The following is a 20,737-nucleotide window of genomic DNA, read 5'->3' as shown; positions in this document are numbered from 1 at the left end:
AATATCCAAACAAAGGTTTCATCGGTAACATTGCTAACAGGTATTCAAAATCGTTGACTCTTACTAGCGTTGCCAAATGCTAACTTTAACATTAATTTTACCAACCAAAAAAAAAAAACTCAGGTAGCATTGTAGAGTTAGCTCCAAGTTAAAGTAAAATCACTAGTTTCACTGTTAGCTTGGCAAAAGTTCAAAATTGCAGCTTCGGTGCTGACCTGGCTAGCTAAACCCATTGAATACTAGTGGGCGGCAGTAGCTCAGGAGGTAGAGCGCTCGTCTTGGGATCAAGGGATCCCAGTTTGAATCCCATCTCGTCCGTATTACATGTCGAAGTGTCCTTGGGTAAGACACTGAACCCCTAATACCCCCAATAAGCAGGTTAGCGCCTTACATGGCTGCAAGGCTGCTATTGGGAAATGTGGAGCACATTGTAAAGCGCTTTGGGAAGTCATTGACTTGAAAAGCGCTATATAAATGCAGATCATTTCATTTTTCATTTCATTTCACGTTGCCAAAAGCTAACTATTTAATTTATTTTGCTAAACAGGCTACAAAATACATTGAAAATTACAAAATAACCAAAGAGAAACTCATAAGTAGCATCCTTGAATTTGCTAAAAGCTAAAAAAAAGGGAAAAAAAAGAATCACTGCTTACACTGCTAGCTTGGCTCAAGCTAAATAGGAATTAATTATAGGATCAGTGCTACCCTATATAAATACTAACTTCCAAAATCCGGACAAAGGTTTCATTTTTAACATTGCTAACAGCTAGCTAAACCTATCGACTCGTTAGATAACCTTGCTGAATCCTAACTGTTTCATTTCCCAAACAGACACTACAAATCAAATCCATAGTTCGTAGCTTAGCTGAACGCTTAAACAAGCACTTCAGTCTTGGCTCAAGCTAATAGGATTTCATTACAGCTTTAGTGCTACCTTAGCAAAATGCTTACCTCTAAAATCCAAACAAAGGCTTCATCACTAAATTTGCTAACAGCTAAATCGTGTCATTCATTTTGATAAACAGACATTACAAATCATATCCAAAGTTCGAAAATAATCACAAGTGCCACCACTAGCTTAGCTAAACGCTAAAAGGAGAACTTCTATCTTGGCTCAAGCAAAATAGGATTTAATTAAAGCTTCAGTGCTACCTTAGCGAAATGCTAACTTCAAAAATCCAAACATAGGCTCTGTCGCTCACTTTGCTAACAGCTAAAGTCGTGTCTGCTAAACAGGCACAACAAAACCTATCCAAAGTTCCAAAAAGAGGAAATGTTAGCTTAGCCAAATCCTAAAATAAGCTTTGATTTTTTGGCTCAAGCTAAACTTGATGGACGCTAATGTGTATGCATGAAGGACGGACTCGTATGTCGATATTTGCAGGCACGAATTTTTTTTATTTTTTAATAAACAAAAGAATTTTTGATGTATGACTACAATACAGACAGACAAACATACAAAACTTTTGTTTGAAAATAAAACTTTAAAAACACACAAAGATTCTTTATTCAATTTTTAAGAGTTTGTTTTCAAACCAGGACGGACACTTTTTTCCTTCAACTCAAATTTCAACACTTATTAATTTCGGAAAGGGATGGTGAACATTATTTAGCACCTCCTGGTCGTTACAAAAAACTTTGATTCATAAAAATACAATAACCAATGAACTGTCATATAAACGTGCATATTTATTTATCATTTTGTTTAATACTCATAGGTCAAGAAATTAGCATTTTCCCACATAACATTTTAGTCGATTTTACTGCCAAAAATAAGAAGAGAACTCCAGATCCTCAAAGTGACAGACATTAAAAATTTTACTTTCGGGGCAGTAGTAGCTCGGAAGGTAAAGCGCTCGTCTTGGAATCAAGAGAATCGGAGGTTTGATTCCCGGCTCCTCCGACTTATATGTCGAAGTGTCCTTGGGCAAGACACTGAATCGATGAGCAGGGAGTTGCCTTGCATAGCTGACCCTGCTATCAGTTAGTTAGTGTGTGTAAAAGGGAAAGTGTGAAGCACATTGTAAAGCGCTTTGGGAGGTCTTCATTGTCTTGAAAAGCGCTTTATAAATGGAGAACATTTACATCTTTTTTCCAAAAAGGAAGAATAAAAGAAAAGAGAAGAAGGGAAAAGGAAACAAGAAAATACTAAAGGAAAAGAGAAAAAGCAAACAAAAGAAAAAAGGCAAAATAAGAAAGAAGGAAAAAGAAAAGAAACGAAAAAAAAAAAAAACATTGACAAAAGTATTTTTTAAAACAAACTACAAAATAGGGAGAGAAAAAAGGGGGGGATGCGCTAAAAAGCACAAGGAAAAATACAAATAACTAAACAAACAAAACCTGAATGGAAAATGTCAATAAAATCAAACAAATCCGGGTCTTTTCGAACCAAAATGCTTGGATGACTGGCAGAGTTCGAGAAGAGAGGCGTTAGGGTTGCTCAGTCGGACTATGGGAGAAGGATTGAGGATCACTGTACCGCAATGACCCAAGGAGGATCTAATAAGGACCATTGCATAGCTGACCATTCCACCCTGCCTCAAGCCCTTCAAAATTCTCCCCATCCCAAAAAAGTAATCAGTGGTCGGCCTAAGTGACGACAGGCTTGTCGCACTTTCGCCTGTGATCATGAAGTGCTTCGAGAGGTTTCCTACCCCCCAAACTGAACCTTTATAAGTTTGCCTACAGGACAAACCTCTCCATCCACGACACTATAAGCACCACTCTTCATGCTGCAAAGAACTATTTAGAGAAATACAGAAGCTGTGTCAGAATACTTTTCCTGGACTTCAGCTCTGCGTTCAACACCATTCTCTCGGAGATTCTAGTGGAGAAACTCTCCCAAGTAAGGCTCTCCTTCATCTGTGACTGGATTATCACAGCGGTGAACGAGAAAAGCATACAAAGGTTTATCAACACAGCCCAAAAGATCATCAGCTGCTCCCTGCCCAGTCAAGAGGACATTGCCGGCTTACGATACCGAAGCACAGTCATTGACATTATAATAGACAATTCCCACCCCCGCCACCACCTCTTTGACCTGTTGCACTCTGGTAGGTGCTACAGGTCCCATAAGACTGGGACAAACAAACTCAAAAACAGCTTCTTCCCACGGGGCCGTCCCCACCCTAAACTGAAAACCTTTCCTGCAACTTATTTTGTGTTTTTCTTTTTTTAACATTGCTGAATGAAACTGATAATATATATGATTGCACGACACTGAAAAGATATACCTCGTGAATTAGATTGAGTTGTAAAAAAATGCTTCTAAATGTCATTGCACTTCTTTTCATTGCACTATTGTTACGATGCACATTCTTTTTTTATTGCATCAATATTATTATTACTTGGGCCATTTTCTAAGATTTTACATTTTTTGACCTGCGAGTATTTTTAAAAAAATGCATGTTTAAATGGTAATCAATGTATTTTTGGTTGTTGTCTAAATCAATAGATTTTTTTATGAATTAAGTTTTCTTACCACTAGGGGGGGCTAAATAATACACACTGTTCCTTTCCGGATCTTATCAGGCACAGGCGATGTGTAATTTCCAGTTATTACGACTCCGTCTTAGAAATAAAATGAAAAACAAGAGATTGTAATTAAAGGGAAAACAAACTGCAATCATTTTATGAAAAGATGCAGTTGTTGATACAAAAACATGACTTCAAAATACTTTTTTTTTCTATTCTTTGGCGCCACCGCCTTGGCATAGTCCGCGGTGGGCATTGCTTAGACCTCTTGGTGGGCGCGGCTTAGGCTTCGTGGAAGATGGCGTTCATGAGCATGTGGTCAGCCTGGGGGTAGTGGGCGTGGCCCCCGGCACCGCCTCCCCCGCCGCCCCCGTAGTACGCGTAGCCCTTGTCGTAGTCAGCCGTTTCGTGTTTGAATGACGCAAAGGCGCCGTTGACGCTGAGAGGCGGGCTTAGGGGCGGGTCAAAGGCTGGGCTTTCCTCCATGTAAGCTTCGGGGGCATCGCCGTAGACCGCCGCAGGCACCTTCAGGTGCGCCAGGATGTGAGCGGGGTCTGCCACGCCATAGGGGGGGCTGGGCAGGCCCGGGGCAGGGTAACAGAAGTGGGCGTAGGACGCAGAGCCTGGAGGGGGCGGGGCCAGGTGCAGCGGGAGCTCGGCCAATTGCTCGGGCAGGAAGGTGCGAGGGTTTAGCTGCATGCACCCTGCCACCAGGTTGCTGGTGGGCTGGGATAAACCTGGAACGTGGAAAATATCAGCATCAATGACGTAAAAAACAGGCATCGATGGCATTAAACATGGATATGGTTGGCATCAAAGACTGGCATCACTGGGGTTCAAGACAGGCCTAAATGGCATCAAAGAGGGGCATGGATACAACAAACACCACATCAATGGCATCAAAGACAGGCATTCAGGGTGTCGAAGACTGGCATCAATTATGTCAAAAACGAGCACCGATGGCATCAAAGATTGGCATCGATGGCATCAAATATTAGCATGGATGGCATAAAATACAGCATCAGTGATGTCAAAGATCAATGTCGTCTATAACCTGCAAATATGGCATTAAAGATGGGTGTGGATGGCGCCAAAGACCAGCATCAATGATGTCAAAGACTGAAATCAATGGCATCAAAGACAGGTATGGATATCATCAAAGATCAACATCGTTGGTGTAAAATTTAGAAATCAAAGTCAGGCATGGATAGTTTCAAAGACCGGCATTGATGGCGTCAAACACTGGCATGAATAGTGTCACAAACCGGCATCCTTGACGTTATAGACTTGCTAAAATGGCATCAAAGACGAAAATCAAAGGCATCAAAGACTGTTTACCTTTGCAGAGCGCCTGCACAAAGCTGAGGAGGTCGGGTGCCTTCCCAGATCTGAGGATCTCGCCGAGGGTCCAGATGTAGTTCTTGGCCAATCGCAGGGTCTCGATCTTGGAGAGTTTTTGGGTCTTTGAGTAGCAGGGCACCACCTTGCGCAGACTCTCCAAAGCGTCGTTGAGGCCGTGCATGCGGTTGCGCTCGCGAGCATTGGCTTTCATGCGCCGCACTTTGAACCTTTGCCCAAAAACAAAATCCCAAATCAAGCCACGCCTTGTCTCAAATCATCAATTGTAATTTGGATTGTTAACACTTAAAGTGTCCATGCCAGACTCCCCAAACAAAAACAAAAAACAAAAAAACAATTGGTCCCAAAAAAGCCAAGGAAACAATATGGTCGCATTCATAACCCAAAAAAAAAAAAAAGGACGAGTCCGTTTAAGCCTAAAGAGATTACAAACAAGGGTGGATGTTCAACACTCGTGGGAAGACAGGTGCAACATTGTCCCATTTGGAAACATTTGCTTTCCAGGGCCTTCCTGTGTATTCATGGAGATCAGACGACTGCCTATTTCTTTTTTACAATTTTGACCCATTTTTGCACCTCAATCGAGTCCCTTTTTTAAGCATACAACAAAGAAGAAAGCAGTGAAATATAAGCGACCTGATTTTTTTCCTAGATTGGTTAAAAAGACAGTTATTTAGCACACCCTCCTGGGGAAAAAAAACTTCAATTAATAAATAACAAAATATCGATTTGCATAACAAGCAAAAATTGTCATGATAACCAATGTGAATCACCTGTGCCCGCTCATTTGGCTCCGATTGGCTCACTGTCCCAATTTAAACCCATGCCTGTCACTCTCCGGATATCAGACAATCTGCAAACCTCTGTAGATACAAGGCAAGCCTTGACCCTGACTCCCGCCTGTCCCGTTTTTTTCTCCCGTTTTTCTGCGGCTACGACCTGTTTTGATACCGACCACGTCTGCTCCCCCGTCCTGGCTAACAATCCATTTTTGATCCCAACTACGTCTACTCTCCCGTCCTGGCTTAAGACTCGTTTCCGACTCCGACCACGTTTTTGCTCTCCCAGTCCCGGCTATCGACCAGTTTCTCCATCCCTGACACCGCTATCGCTCGCTACGGAAGATCCACCTCCATGTTCAGATCACAGTCGAATCCGTGAGCGAGTTGCTTCCCGCATCCAGCGAACACCGGATCGTGGGCGAAGCCCTTACTCTTTCTTTCAATAAAACTTGTGGTAAACGTCAAGCAATTGTGTCATGTTTCTGTTCTGGTCCGGACAGTGAAAAAAGCTACTGGACTGAAGTACGAAAATGGTTTTCGAGTGTCCGATCTCGCCTAGCAACATGGCATTGCAAAGTCAACAATTTTGACTTTTAAAAAACATAAAGAAGCGATAAAGAAAGCTGATGTGGCAAAAGGAGTGAAAGCGGTTACCAGGCAAAAGCCTCAGATAATCGAAGAAATGGAAAAGTGTCTTCTAATCTTTATCAAGGACAAGGAGTTGGCGGGGGATAGAATTAGTAAAGCTTTTATTTGCAAAAAAGCGCTTACCACTTACGATGACCTACTGAAAAGAAGTGCTAGTACAAGTGTTGGTGTAAGTGATACTTCCTTCACTTTTAAAGCAAGTCAGGGTTGGTTTGAAAGATTCAAACATATGTTATCACACTACTGTTCAAAGGTATTTAACTGATACAAAATAGTTTATATTTCTTCTTTTTTATGTTTATTAAATATTATGTACATATTTATGGTCTTTAATTTTGTTTAGATACACGTTTTCTTAATATTATAGGTATCTTTTTAATGGGTGGAACGGATTAAAATACTTACCATTGTTTCCTATGGGAAAAACGATTTCAGTACTCAACCAAATTGGTACTCAACCAACAACAAGGAACGCATTATGGTTGAGGACTGCGGTACCACTGTATTTTAAAATACTTGTAGAAATTTGCACTTATTATTAAATGAGGCTCACTTCGATGGAGCTGACATAATGGTCAGCCATCTTAATGCCAAGGGTATCCCAAAAAACAAAAACCTGATTTGGGCACTTTGAGTCGCTATCATTTTCATCTTTGGTTGTGTCTTTGGTCATTTTTGTCTATTTATTGGTGTGTTGGTTTTATGGTTTTCGGCCGTTTTCTTGATCATTTCTGGGGTTGTTTTATGCCTTTTATGTTTTATGGGGTTTTTGTCTCTTGGTGGTTGTTTTTGTTCTTTTTTTTGGGCGGGGGGGGGGGGGTATCGTGTCTAGGGCTGTGTTTTGGGTGGTTTATGGTGACTTTGAATCTACGTAGTTTGTAATCTTCTTTGTGCCCTGTAGCACTCGTTTTTTTCTTGCACAACACAAGACAGCAACATCTTGCCATAAAACATTAGACACTGTCCCTTTGAGGGTCCCAATGGCACCAAAAAGTCATTTGAAGTGATTGTCAAGAGCACAAGTGTTAAAAAAAAGATTTTGAGAGTTCTCTAAATTGACTGCGTTCTTTATTATTTTTTTGTTGCCAGGATGCTTTCTTCTGAGATGTAGAAGTTGTGCACCAGCAGGTGGCGCCACGCAATATTGCAAACTCAATAGTTGGATTTCCCCGTTTTCCTGTTCTTTGAATGGCTGTGGAGCGTAGGTCAATGGTAGTCGGTCTCACCTTTGCAAGCGAGCCTTAGTCATCTTCTTCTTCTTTGGTCCTCGTCTTTTGGGTTTGCCGTCGTCCTGGTCTTCCTCCATCTCGTCCTGTTCCAGGTCTAGGTCTTGGTCTTCGTCCTCGTCGCCCTCTAGTGGACGGAACTCGTCCTCGTCGTCATCGTTGGGGACGGGGCTTTCTCGACGGACGTCCTCGTCCACAAAATTCTGCTCCGATCTCGTCATGCCGTCAATGTTGACCACTTTTTTTTGTTTAACTCGGGGGAAAAAATGAAGTGAGGAAATATTTCTCCCGACAGTGATGACTTTGAAGAATTCTGAAAAAAATAAGGTCGCATATAAAAAGTGCTGAAAAACTTGGAAATGTCATTTTTTTTAAATTTAATTTAAATAACACACTCTTAAATTAGATACAGTCAATTTTGACATTAGGATTTCGTTGTATTGTGCAGTGGAAGCAAATATGCGTGCTAAAAAAACTGTAAGAGACCAAACTGCGACATTTTTTCCTTTGTTTGCTGTTCACAGGGTTTGGGGTTTTTTGGGGTACCCGTAGCAGCAAAATGTCCAAATACATGTGAAATAAAGCAAAAGGAAAAGAAAAAATGAGAACAATTAAAAATGGAGAAAAAAGAAAAAAAAAAGAATGAGAAAATAAAAACAACAAAAGAAGATGAAAATAACGAGATGTGGAAAATAAGAAAGAGAAAAGGATAAAGAAATTAAGTTGTAAAGAAAAATGAAAGAAGAAAAATGAAAAAAATAAGGCAAAAAAGAATAAAGGAAAATAAGATTAAAAAAGAACAAAAAAGGACAAAAGAGAAAAAGAAAAAAAGGGAAATAAGAAAAAGAAAAGAACCGAAAGAAATAATAAGGAAACTAAGGAAAATAAGGAAAAGAAAGAAAGGGGGATAGAAGAAAGGAAGTAAGAAAATAGAATACAGGAGAAGAAAAAAGAAAGAAAATGAAAAGGGAAGGTAAAGGAGAAAAAAAGAAAAGAAAAAAAAAAGAAACAAATTTCATAAAAACGATGTAACCCTTTTGTAAATACAAATTTCTCGACTCGTGAGTAAAAAATGAACGTTTATATGATAGTTCATGTGTTTTTGTTTATTGTCTAAATCATCATCGTTATTTTAATTAATGATTTTTTTTAACAACTGGTACATGCTAAATATTACACACTGTTCCTTTAAGTATATCATGCATATTTTTTACAATGGTATTGTTTATGGCATTTGAAAATTATACCCCCAAAAAACCATTTTTTTGATAACATTTTGAAAAGGAGACACGTTTTAATAAGAAAAAGAACTGGTGCATAAAACATTTGGTCATACAGAAAATTAGACTTACCGATCTTTTAGAGACTGGCCTAAGTTGGAAGTGATTCAAACTAATAGTGCAGTGGCATATTTCCAAAATAAAAGTAATATAAAACAGAAATATACATTTTTCTATTTGAGGATAAGTAAGCCATGAAAAAATTCAAACAAATGCATCAATTTTTTCAATTAGACCATTTTTGTAGTTCTGAAAGAAATCCTATTTTTACTGTTATCTTTTAAACTGAAATTATTTTTAATTATCTACTATATATTTATATTAATCGTTGGCAGTCTAGCGCACACGCATGCGCACGTCCTTAGGGGACGCAACCACCAGAGGACAATCTTTTTTAATCATAATCAATTTTACTAAATTGTAGAATTAAGCTTGCGTCCAAAATTAAAATTAAATTAAAATGTAATTTTTTTACATCACATTACAATTTTGTTTGTTTAAAACGGGAGCCCTCTTCTTCTGACCCTTTCAAAATAAAACGAAGTCCAAATTAAAGGATGTTGATACTATTTAAAAATAGTGTTTCTATTTCTCTTTTCTTAAGTATCATTTACCAACATAAATCAAAACCTGTAAAACGAATCTAGGTTGTTTGATTTTAGTGACTCCCTTGGAACATCTCAAAATAAAAGCCCAACTAAAAGTATCACGGGGGAAAAATAATTGTGAATACTAAACGAAACGTTTTTTTTCTTATCTTGAATTTAAATTACTGAAGTAAATCAATAAAACCAATCTAGGTTGTTTAAATTTGGAGCCCTCCTTGGGACATTTCAAAATAAAACCATGACCAAATTAAAAAAAGAAGATTGTGAAAAGTCAACAAAACGTGCTCAGTCTTTTTTCTTTTGTGAATTTAAATGACCAAATTAAATAAGTAAAACGAATCAACTTTTAAAATGAGATTATTATTTGAAAAAAAAAATCTTTTTTTTTCACTCGAACAAAAGACAAAAACATCAACGAAATAATCCTTCGAGTTTTTCTTCAGAAAAATCAAGTGTGATGCACCTTTTTTGATGGATGACGTAATTACCGAGATAATTTACCCCCCAAAATAAAAATACATCAAATTAATACAAAACTCACCTGCCGCTTTTCAGACGTAGTGCATCCCGCGTGCACGCGCGTAGCTCTCATTGCGCGCGTACGTGACGGGGCGCGCTTTTATAGCACACGCGCTCCAGGGGCCGAGGCCACGCCCACTCGCCATATGGCACCCACGTCAGGCCCCCGGGGATCACGTGACACGGCTTCCGGAAAGGCCCATCTGCCGCCGCCGCTGCAAGCGCGCACGCGAGCATGATAAGAAAATCAAACCTAAATCAAAGCATAAAATTTTTGTCTTTTTGTTTCTATCTTTATTCTATTTTTGTTAACGAACCTTTACTAAATTGCCAGTAGCCAGATGAGGAGGTTGCCATGGCAACGAGAAGTTTGCCGACTGGTTACCGGGCAACTTGCGAGCACCTTGCCGATTAATCGTTAACCTGAGTCCATTTCACGCGTACACATGCACACTACGCACATCAAACACAGTAAACTAAAGTTTTTTTTTTCTTTCAATGTGAGAGGACAAAAAATGAATAAACTTTTGAGATGATTTGTGGTGCTGATGGCGAGCTTGTAAGCATCTGCGCATGCGCGCATCCGGCCCTGGAAGATGAAGGGGATTTTCTTTGCATCGTTACAAAAAACGGCATGAAAGTAAAAACAATTCAAAGTTAACCATTTTTGAGGGAACAGAAAGATACAGGGAAAACCAAAAAACAATAAAGTAAAGAACAATCATATTTCTCATCTCATCTCATTAGCTACACCGCTTATCCTCAGTAGGGTCGCGGGGGTGCTGGAGCCCATCCCAGCAATCATCGGGCAGTGGGCAATCATATTTGTGACAAATTAAACTCAACAAAAGAGGGAGATTAATAAAAATATTATATATGACTTGCATATCAACCAAAAAAAAAACAAGTTTGTTGACAAAAAGTGGGTTCACTTTTTTTACATTTTTTTGTGTGTCCCTAAAAATGTCACTATAAGTAAAATGAGATTTGCTTTGCACACAAGTGACCTAACCACTTGACAACAGTAAATCGTAGTAAACAATGGAATTAGGCCAATAAACAGTAAACAACAACAACAACAACAAAGCTATACTATTCAACACCATTAGCAATGACTAGTCTTAAAAATATTGTGCAGCTGTATCATGAGATGGCTCACCTTGTTGGAAAGCACAAAGAGCGGTAATAAGAGAAACTGAGGATAGCATTAGCAGGGCTAACTACCGACCCATACTGTCCTTCTCTTGACATACTCATGGATCAAATCGTCCAATCTGCCTGACTTCAGTCCACGCGATCTGTACCACTATATTTTAAATGGAGTGTCCCCATACACCTGTGCTGATCCAAAGGCTTATAAAAGTCTGGATGCTTACCAGTTCTTCGTAGCTGTTACGCCTTGCTGCACTTCATTTAAATGCCCCCCGGCGTAAAACGTTCTTCCTTGCGCAGATATTACTAAAACGACTTTGTATCTAAATTCAATAGAACAGTAAAGCAAGGGGCATTTGCATCTTGTATAGAAATCACTTTTGAGCATGTTGAAAATATGTATTTTGGCAAAATGATGTTTTATCTTTTGAATATTTGTCTCCCGTTTTATCCATTGATAATTTGATAGTTCATTTCGCTGTAACAAGCTTTATGGTGGAGCACCTAAAAGTGTCATGATTGCTAACTCTGGTCACCTGGAGCAATCATGTGGGCGCCTTCTGATTGGCTGACGCTTCGTTCTGTAGCGCGCTGCGCCCAGACTTTGTCAGAGTATTACGATTGTAACTCTGTGTGACTCTCCTTATTGCCCGTTTCGTCTAGAACTCTGTTTACCTGTTTCTGCCTGCCTCCGACCCAACCTGCTTCCGTCCCACGCTAAGATCTTCTCTCCAGTCCCGGTAAACTCGACCTGCTTGTCTTCCGCCCTCCAATTGGCCACCCGATCAGAAGCCTTCTTTCTGGCTCCGCTGCTGACGTCTGACAGCCATCACGTCTCCCGCAAGCCCTGAACGCTATCTTAAATAAAGAACTGTAACCAATGCTCTGGGGTTTCCTGGTCTGTTCTGGTCTCCCGATAAAAACGTTTTTAATACATTTGATATTCAGAAGATTACAGTATGCATCACTCGTTATTCTCAATAAAAGTAATCAAAATAAATGTAATAAAAAGTGGTAAGGACGAGACTTTAACATTAGCTAGTTACTAGCTAACTTGGTAGCTATAGTGAGTGTCTTTGACGTGACTCGTACCTACTTAACATCAATTTACTCAGGAATACATCAACATTACCTTGTCAAAAATGCTCACTGCAAATCTTGAAGGCTGCCAGTGCCTCAGTTTGATTTCAGACAAACATTGCCATCTGCTATCTTCAGCTAAAGGCATGGGACAAAAGGCAAAAACGGGTTTAGAACCTTACCAGTTCGCACAGCTCACCACACAGTAAAGAATCAACTTCGTAAAAAGTTGTAGTTCTATTCTTCTGTCGTGGTTATTGATATTTGTTTCAAGTTAAATGCTCATTCAAGTGTTGGCCGCTAGGGTGCTTCTTGCTGTCAGTCGTGGCTCTCAGGGTCAATTGCTCTTGAATCGTTCTTGTTTTGTGTGATCAGTCCAAATGTAAAATTATATCTGGACAGGACAATGAAGCAGATGGCGATGAGTTGCACGGTGAATATCTTCATCTGGATGGAGGTCACAAACATCATTCTGTAGTTAGGGGGTGGGGGGTGGATTTGGGGGTTAACATCCCTGACCAAACGTTTGAAAACAAAACATTTTCATCCTTCCTTTTGTGTTTGCCCGAAAGATGGACAAAGTTCATTCGGGCTCGGAAAATTAGCACCACCAGTTGCAATTTTACACCTTTCACTTGGCAACCCATTAAAGAGGTCTTTTACACATTGAATGTTACGATTTACAAGTGGACCCCAACGCAGGAAGCATGGCATAGTGCTGAAAAATAATGGTATTTAATCACAAAATACTCAACAAAGTAACACATGGTCAAAAAGAATAAAACTGAACCAGAAAACAAAACCTCTTAAAATAGGATAAAACTGGAAAAGGGTGACGGTTGTACAGATGTAGTCTTGCTGATTGAAAAATGGATATGAAAAATGAAAATGACTCAACAATAGGTGCTGTCCAATATGTCCTTTTAAAAGCTTGTAATAATTAAGGACAGATGATTGGACACACCTGTCCCAATTTCAAACTTAAGAGGCGCCCTCTGGTGGAAGGCAGTACACCAGACACCCCACATTGAATTTTAGGCTAAATCTGCTCGGTACAGTTTCAGACACGATTTAGCCTACACGAAAAATAGACTTCTAAAATTGCTCAAGTGTTTATCCCATTCACAGGGAACCAATTCAACCCAAAGGTTGTTGTTGTTAGTTCCAAATTTTCCCCTTAAAAATCTTTTTTTTCAATATCGTGAAAAACACTGTCCCCATCTTTTACTTTTCAACTTGTTGAAGACGTCATTTGGACGTTGAATATGAGGCTAAATCTGCTCCAGGCTATTTTATTCACAATTTAGACCAAACATGGATGTCTCGAATTGCTTTGTGTTTATCTCATTCAACGTGGACCAAATTGACTCCCAAAATAGTCGTTGTTGGTCCAAGTTTAGACCCAAATTAGATATCTAAAATCCAGTTATTTTTAGCCCATTGAACGTGGACCAAGTAGAATCTAAAATAGTCGCTGTTGTTCCAAATTCAGCCCCGAAAATCATTATTTTAACATCTTTAAAAATATGTTTTTTATCTTAAACTCATCAACTATTAAAGACAGACATACTTGGACGTTGAATTCGGGGCTAAATCTCTGAACAATTTCAGATACGGTTTTCACCGAAAATAGATGTTTGAAATTGCATTCAACATGGACCAAATTTAGTCCAAAATCAGTCATTGTTGGTCCAAATATAACCCCTAAAAAGTCAAGTTTTCAACGTCTTGAATAAGAAGGGTTTCATCATTGAATTTTTAACCCATTAAAGATGCCTTTTGGACATTAAATTTGATGCTTAATCTGTCCAGGTCCGTTTTCTGACATAATGGATGGACGTCTGAAATCAAGTTGTGTTTATCCAATTGACTGTGTTCCAAATTTAGCTCCCCAAAAAGTCGTCTTTTCAATGTTTCCCAAAAGACAAGTTCGACGTATTTTCAACGGGCAGCTTAATGTTATGCGGTGGTGTGCTAAGATAAATTATTATTGTAATGATTACATACAATGGTTACATATAATGATTACATATTTGATTATATATGGGGGCGGCAGGAGGTAGAGAGCTCGTCTTGGGATCAAGAGATCGCAAGTTCGATTCCCGGCTCCTCCGTGTTACATGTCGAAGTGTCCTTGGGTAAGACACTGAACCCCTAATACCCCCAATAAGCAGATTAGCGCCTTACATGGCTGCACGGCCGCTATTGGGAATTGTGAAGCACACTGTAAAGCGTTTTGGAAAGTCTTGACTTGAAAAGCGCTATATAAATGCAGATCATTTGATTTCATTTCATTTCATATGATTACATATATTAGTAGTAGTAGTAGTAGTAGTAATAGTAGTAGTATCGTTGTTGAAGTAGTGACAGGATCTATGAATGAAAGCGTTAGTTCATCCCACTGACTGAGGCTTTTTGACGCCAAGCAACGCTTTATTGCTAGGACCTTAACTTGGCCTTTGATGCTAGGTCCTTAGCTTGGCCTTGTTGTTTTTGGACTGTGGCTTTGATGCTATGTCAGTCCTTAGCTTGGCCTTTGCCATGATCTTTGATTTTTGCAATCCGGAGATGGAATAAGAGCTTGCTCTGTCCACTCCACGCATCGGCCCGGTATTGCAGTACCTCCGGGAACGGTGCATTCGCAATGATCGCAGCAAGGCTTTAGGGCTAGGACCTTAGCTTGGCCTTTTGGCTGAGAGTAAGTGTCCCGGCTCCTAGGCTTTGTAGCGTATTATGAACTGACCGATAACGGATAATGGATAATGAATAACGAAGATAGAACAATAACCCTTAAAAACCCCCCTTTTGGTAAAACACTTGAATGACAGGAACCCTCCAAAACAAACTATATGTTATTTTCATTTATTTAGGAAGGTGCTATTTCCAACTTTGCTGTTAGAAAGACTGGGCGTCCTACCACACAACTTTACATTTCCAATAGAAAAATTCTGAAACAGTATTCTGGCGGATATTTAAAAAAAACGAGAACCTGTAATGGAGCAGCGGCTGCTATTTTCCCCATTAGCAAAGCAGGATAACGAGGGAGTTTTCCTTACTTTATTAAAAGGACATTGTGTATTATTGTTAAGTAGACATTGTGTATTATTGTTAAGAAGAAACCCGGAGAGAAGTCTTCAGATAAGAGAATTCCATTCGAGGTTATGACACCCTCCTTTGGGTTTCAACATATATTTAATTGGTAACCCAAAATACACAAATAGCCCTTGTCAAACTGAGGTAGTTAAAGGGTCAAGGGACCAGCTCAGTAGCCTAGATGGTAGTGTGCCCGCTTTGAGACTGGGAGGTCGCTGGTTCGCGCCTCGGCCGAGTCATACCTAATTGGTAAAATGGCGGCGCCCTCTGTTGGCTGCGGCTGCATCGGCTCGCTACAACGGGTCAGGTGTATCGACATTTCGTTCTGTGTACATTGTTACAAAGAATGACAATACAAAGGAAATTATTATTATTATATATATACTGTATATATATATATATATATATATATATATATATATATATATATATATATATATATATATATATATATATATATATATGCAGCCTGGTCATCCTGGAAGGGGATTACCTCACTTGCACTCCCTTCTCAGAGTTTCTTCTATTTCTTCATGTTGAGATTTTTTGAGTTTTTCCTTGCCCTCATGTAGGTTTTAGATCAGGGGATGTTGTAATATTAGTCCGTGGTTTGCAATAATCTGTGGTCTGTGTAGCCCTTTGAGCTTCCTTGTGATTAAGGACTATACAAATAAACATGACTTGACTTGAAACTGTTTTGTCTGGTGCGATCGAGGGGCAGTGCCAGAGAGCATGGCGCAGTGGCAGGATGCCAGACAAACATGGCGGTGACTTAATTAAAGAAATACAAATTTCTCGACGTATGATTTTCTTTTTTTCATAAAAACTACCATTGGTATGATAGTTCATGTATTCTTGATGTAAAACAATGTTTTTGTTTTTTTGTTTTTACTGAATTAAACTTTTTAGCACCACTAGGACGCATACAATATTAAAACACTGTCCCTTCAAACTGAGAGCGAATAGAACGAGAGGCTGTAGTTCCTTTGTACGCCACTAGATGGTGCTACTTCCCCTCCGAACTGGCGGCAGGCGTCAATGAGGAAGCGGAAGAGGGAACTTGGGACTGGACCGGAGCCGAACCGCAACGACGACGACAAAGGAAGGAGGAGAAAAAGAAAAAGAAAAAGGGAGGAGAAAAAGGAGGAGGAAGTGGACGACAAGTCCACTTTTGGAAGCTTTTTGCTCTTCTGTGCTGCCCAAAGACACCAAGAACGCCTGTTCAACATGGAAAAGGTGAGGCAAAACACAAAAACTTTTGCTCAAACTTTTTTCTAGTGACACCCAGACGACTCCATTTTGACGTCTTTCGGGAAGGGACGTCAAATATGTGACGTTGTTTTAAGCTGGACTTTGCATTAAGCGAGCTCCAACCTGTTTAAGACTTTATCTTCAGCTCTGGGTTCGGTCTTAGGTCTTTTTGTGATCTTGGTCTTGGTCCTGGTTCTGGTTTGGGTTTTGTTATAGTCTTTGTCCTGTTCCGGCTTTGTCCACTTTTTCACAAACTTGTGTAGGTATGACAATGACGTCACAGTGTATGTCAGTGCACTTTATTTAAATGTGCACTTAAAAGTGTGACAACTCGGACATTTCCGAATATATTTAGTCTTCCAACCACTCAAAATGTTCATTGGCGTCACACCTATCCATGAACATGTCGTTTATCTACTAGTTACTTCAACATCTGCAAAAAGCTCCTGAAAATATTCTATGAGACAGTAGTGGCAAGCGCCCTCTTCTATGCGGCAGCGTGTTGGGGAGGCAGCGTCAAGAAGAAGGATGCCTCTCGTCTCAATAAACTGGCTAGGAAAGCGAGCTCTGTTGTGGGCAAAGAGCTGGACGGCCTAACAACAGTAGCTGAGAGACGAGCACTGAAAAAGCTGAGGTCAATCATGGACAATCCATCGCATCCACTACACAGCATTATCTCCAGACAGAAGAGCAGTTTCAGCGACAGACTGCTGTCACTGTCTTGTACCACGGACAGACTGAAGAGATCTTTTCTTCCTCATGCCATGAGGCTCTTTATCTCCACCCAGCAGAGTAAAGGCCCACATTAAACCACACCACCTACATTGGATATTACCGAATCTTACTGCAATATGTATTCTGTGTAGCACTATTTAGTTACTCTATATAACACGCTACAGTGGGCATTTGCACGTCACACTGGGTATTTGTATATTGTATTCTTTTGGCTTTATTATTGTACTGTTCTCAGCTCAGGGATGCTGCTGGAAATGTGAATTTCCCTTCGGGGATGAATAAAGTATCTATCTATCTATCTATCTATCATTATAGGACCTTGTAATATTTATTGCACCTCACCAGCAATAGATTTATCCTACACTTTAAGTGCAACAAATAAAAGCAGTAAATAATATCAAAAACACAATCCGCAATAAACAATATGAAGTGAGTTTTATAGAATAAATGTGAAAAATAGAACAACAAAAAGAAAAATGAGAAATAAAAGAACAAACGTTATATTTTTATAGAAACACATTAACACTGAAAAAGACGGAAAATAGAATTAAGATATTTATAAATCTACAAAAACAGATTAAATACAAAACAATTTTATCATTTTTATGCTCAACACATTTTTAAGTCCACAACACAAAAATGCCAATTGACCAATCACAAGAGAAAACGGCATCTTGGAGGGAATACTCTGTTGATTGGTGGGAAGCAGGCTCCCTATCTATTACTTGCTCGTGGAGGCGTTTCATTCGTGAGTGACATGGGTCTGCTACTTTCGCATATAGGGCTCACATTTTTTTGCAACTCAAGCCCTCATTCACCTTTTCTTTCGATGCATTAGTAAATACGATATTCGTGATCGCTACCTAACTATATGGTAGTGTCTACTTTGAATGATCCGAAAAGATGCGACGTAAACAACTCGAAGGAGAGCAGGAAAACCGCAACGATGAAAACGGCGTCAGGTTTGTGGGGAACTTGCCCCCGTTGGCGTTCTGCAGCCAAAGTAATGCACCACTTTTGACTGTAAGTAACAGTGATGCTGAAAAAAATAATCAGTTGAATATAAACAGTGAGTTTACGTCGTTATTGAAAAATGAATGCCGTTACGTAGCAGTGTTATAAATAACCGCGTTTTTCTCAACACTGATAATATACGTGTTGTACACAATTTCTATGTTAATATTGCATATGGCCTAATTAGAGCTTTGAATTAGTCAAAAGAGGTTATGACAACAAACTGTTTCAACACATGCCTTTTTGGACAAGAGCTGTTTCCTCTAAAAGCTCACAAATATTGTGTCAGTGTACATTTGGATGTGAACTTGAATTTGATAACTCTGTCATTATGAATGTTTCTTTCCTTCCAACCCCTCAAAATGTTTGGTGCCATCAGACCTATCCATACATGTATAGTTTTAATTGATTTACTTCCCCTTAGGACAGGATAAAAGCGACTCTAGAGAAAACTAACTGAATTGTATATACATCAATCCATCGATTAATTTTCTGCACCGCTTATCCTCACTAGGGTCGTGGGGGTCCTGGAGCCCATCCCAGCTATCTTCGGGCAGTGGGCAGGGGATACCCTGAACTGGTTGCCAGTCAGTCGCAGAGCACACTGAGACAGACAACCATTTACACGCTCACTCACACCTAGGACTGGCCAATTAACCTTCCTCGCATGTTTTGGGACTGTGGAAGGAAACTGGAGTGCCCGGTGGAAACCCACACAGGCACAGGGAAAACATCCAAACTCCGCACAGGAAGGCTGGTAGCTGGATTTGAACCCATGACTTCAGAACTGTGTCGCGGATGCGCTAACCACTGATCCGCCGTGCCGCCCTATACATTCATATACATAAGAATTTTAGGTGAATATTTCATATAGCCTAATTAGAGCATTAAATAAGTCAAAAGGTGGTGGATTTTTTTTTTTCAATAACTCATATCATTCATGTCGTGCACATTTTGCCTGGAAAATATTTGGGCTTTGGCGCCACCAGCTGGTGTAATGGTGTGAATACTCAACAAAAATTGTGCTTTGCACTGAAGAGAAAAATACAATACAAAGAAATGCATTGAAATACTGTACATCAGGTTTATAAAATATCAAAGATGATGATTTGTAGTAGGTTTCTATTCGCTGAAATTATGTCCAGTACATGGCATGTTTAGGATAAAAAATGTGGTTTGCTCTCAAATGCAATGATGTACCGTATTTTCCGCACTATAAGGCGCACCTAAAAGTCTTGATTTTTTTCAAAAGCTGACCATGCGCCTTATAATACAGTGCGCCTTATATAAGGCTCAATATTAAATCGCAAGGTCTCGCAAGTTGCGCAACAGCCGCCGACTCGATTTTCCCCCGAACGTGGAGTAGTCCGCGGTGTATGCTGGGATTTATATACCGGCGTTTCATTGGCTAACCAATGTGTCAATCATCATTTGAATCGATCGCTATTGGCTAAAGTTATTCGGCGCCTCGGATAGGCTAGAGGGCCGAAACAAACCCTGCAATTGGCCGAAAAAGATGTGTCAATCATCAGTCAAATCGATCACTATTGGCTGAAGTTATTCGGAGCCTCGGATTGGCTAGAGGGCCGAAACAAACCCTGCAATTGGCCGAAAAAGATGTGTCAATCATCAGTCAAATCGATCACTATTGGCTGAAGTTATTCGGAGCCTCGGATTGGCTAGAGGGCCGAAACAAACCCTGCAATTGGCCGAAAAAGATGTGTCAATCATCAGTCAAATCGATCACTATTGGCTGAAGTTATTCGGAGCCTCGGATAGGCTAGAGGGCTAAAACAGACCCTGCAATTGGCCGAAAAAGATGACTGAATAGCAAGCTTGCTAAACTACGCCATAAAGAAACATGTTTTATTAGTCTATATTTGTAAACATTTTACTCTCCTGGATTTACTACACTCATGGTTGTAAGAAGACCATGATTGCGTATCATTATTGAACGTGAGAACTTATATTTTCCCGGTATCTTGTTTTAGAACAATCTTGATGTTGCTGTGATGAGTTGAGTTGAGTGAATTAAAGTGTTTATTGTCATATGCACAGTAAAGTTGCGAGCGAAAAAGAAAATAGAAACTAAGGAATGGTTGGCATTTCTTGAATCTCAAGACTTTAACCTTCCGAATGATATTTGAAATGATGCATTTGAGTGACATCGTACGGACACCGCATCCGCACGTGTCTACGACACGTATTTGCTTCTTTGCAAGCTTTGGGAATATTAAGGGGGTAATCAGTTTGACTGAATCATCTGACTGTTTTGTTGACGTTCCCATTGTAGCGCCTTATAATCCGGTGCGCCTTATCTATGGAAGATATAGGACCAAAAACTATTTTTGGGGGGTGCGCCCTATAACCCGGTGCGCCCTATAGTGCGGAAAATACGGTACAACTCACTGCACAATTTTCAACATTACGTGTTTTCAAGGGCTACCAAGTGTTTACTTTTCAATGCTCTCTTTGATTGAAAATACAAAAAGAATGTAAATGTACATAATATG

General features: G+C 39.7%; 1 protein-coding gene and 1 pseudogene across 1 annotated transcript; one reads left to right on the top strand and one right to left on the bottom strand.

Moving 5' to 3' along the window:
* Nucleotides 1-1,380: 1,380 nt before the first annotated feature.
* neurod1 (neuronal differentiation 1) lies at nucleotides 1,381-9,988 on the bottom strand. Its single transcript, XM_088352881.1, has 4 exons — nucleotides 9,922-9,988; nucleotides 7,493-7,805; nucleotides 4,816-5,045; nucleotides 1,381-4,214 (listed from the first exon to the last, which is right to left on the bottom strand). The coding sequence occupies exons 2-4, from the start codon at nucleotides 7,711-7,713 to the stop codon at nucleotides 3,760-3,762; spliced, it is 906 nt and encodes a 301-aa protein (XP_088209007.1). The 5' UTR covers nucleotides 7,714-7,805; nucleotides 9,922-9,988; the 3' UTR covers nucleotides 1,381-3,759.
* Nucleotides 9,989-14,655: 4,667 nt separating this feature from the next.
* Nucleotides 14,656-14,775, top strand: LOC148352858 (U2 spliceosomal RNA; annotated as a pseudogene).
* Nucleotides 14,776-20,737: the final 5,962 nt, after the last annotated feature.

Source organism: Urocampus carinirostris, chromosome 14 (assembly GCF_059441175.1).
Source record: "Urocampus carinirostris isolate Australia breed hairy pipefish chromosome 14, RoL_Ucar_1.0, whole genome shotgun sequence".
NCBI classification, from domain to species: domain Eukaryota; kingdom Metazoa; phylum Chordata; class Actinopteri; order Syngnathiformes; family Syngnathidae; genus Urocampus; species Urocampus carinirostris.
This window is presented reverse-complemented; position numbering and strand designations above follow the sequence as displayed.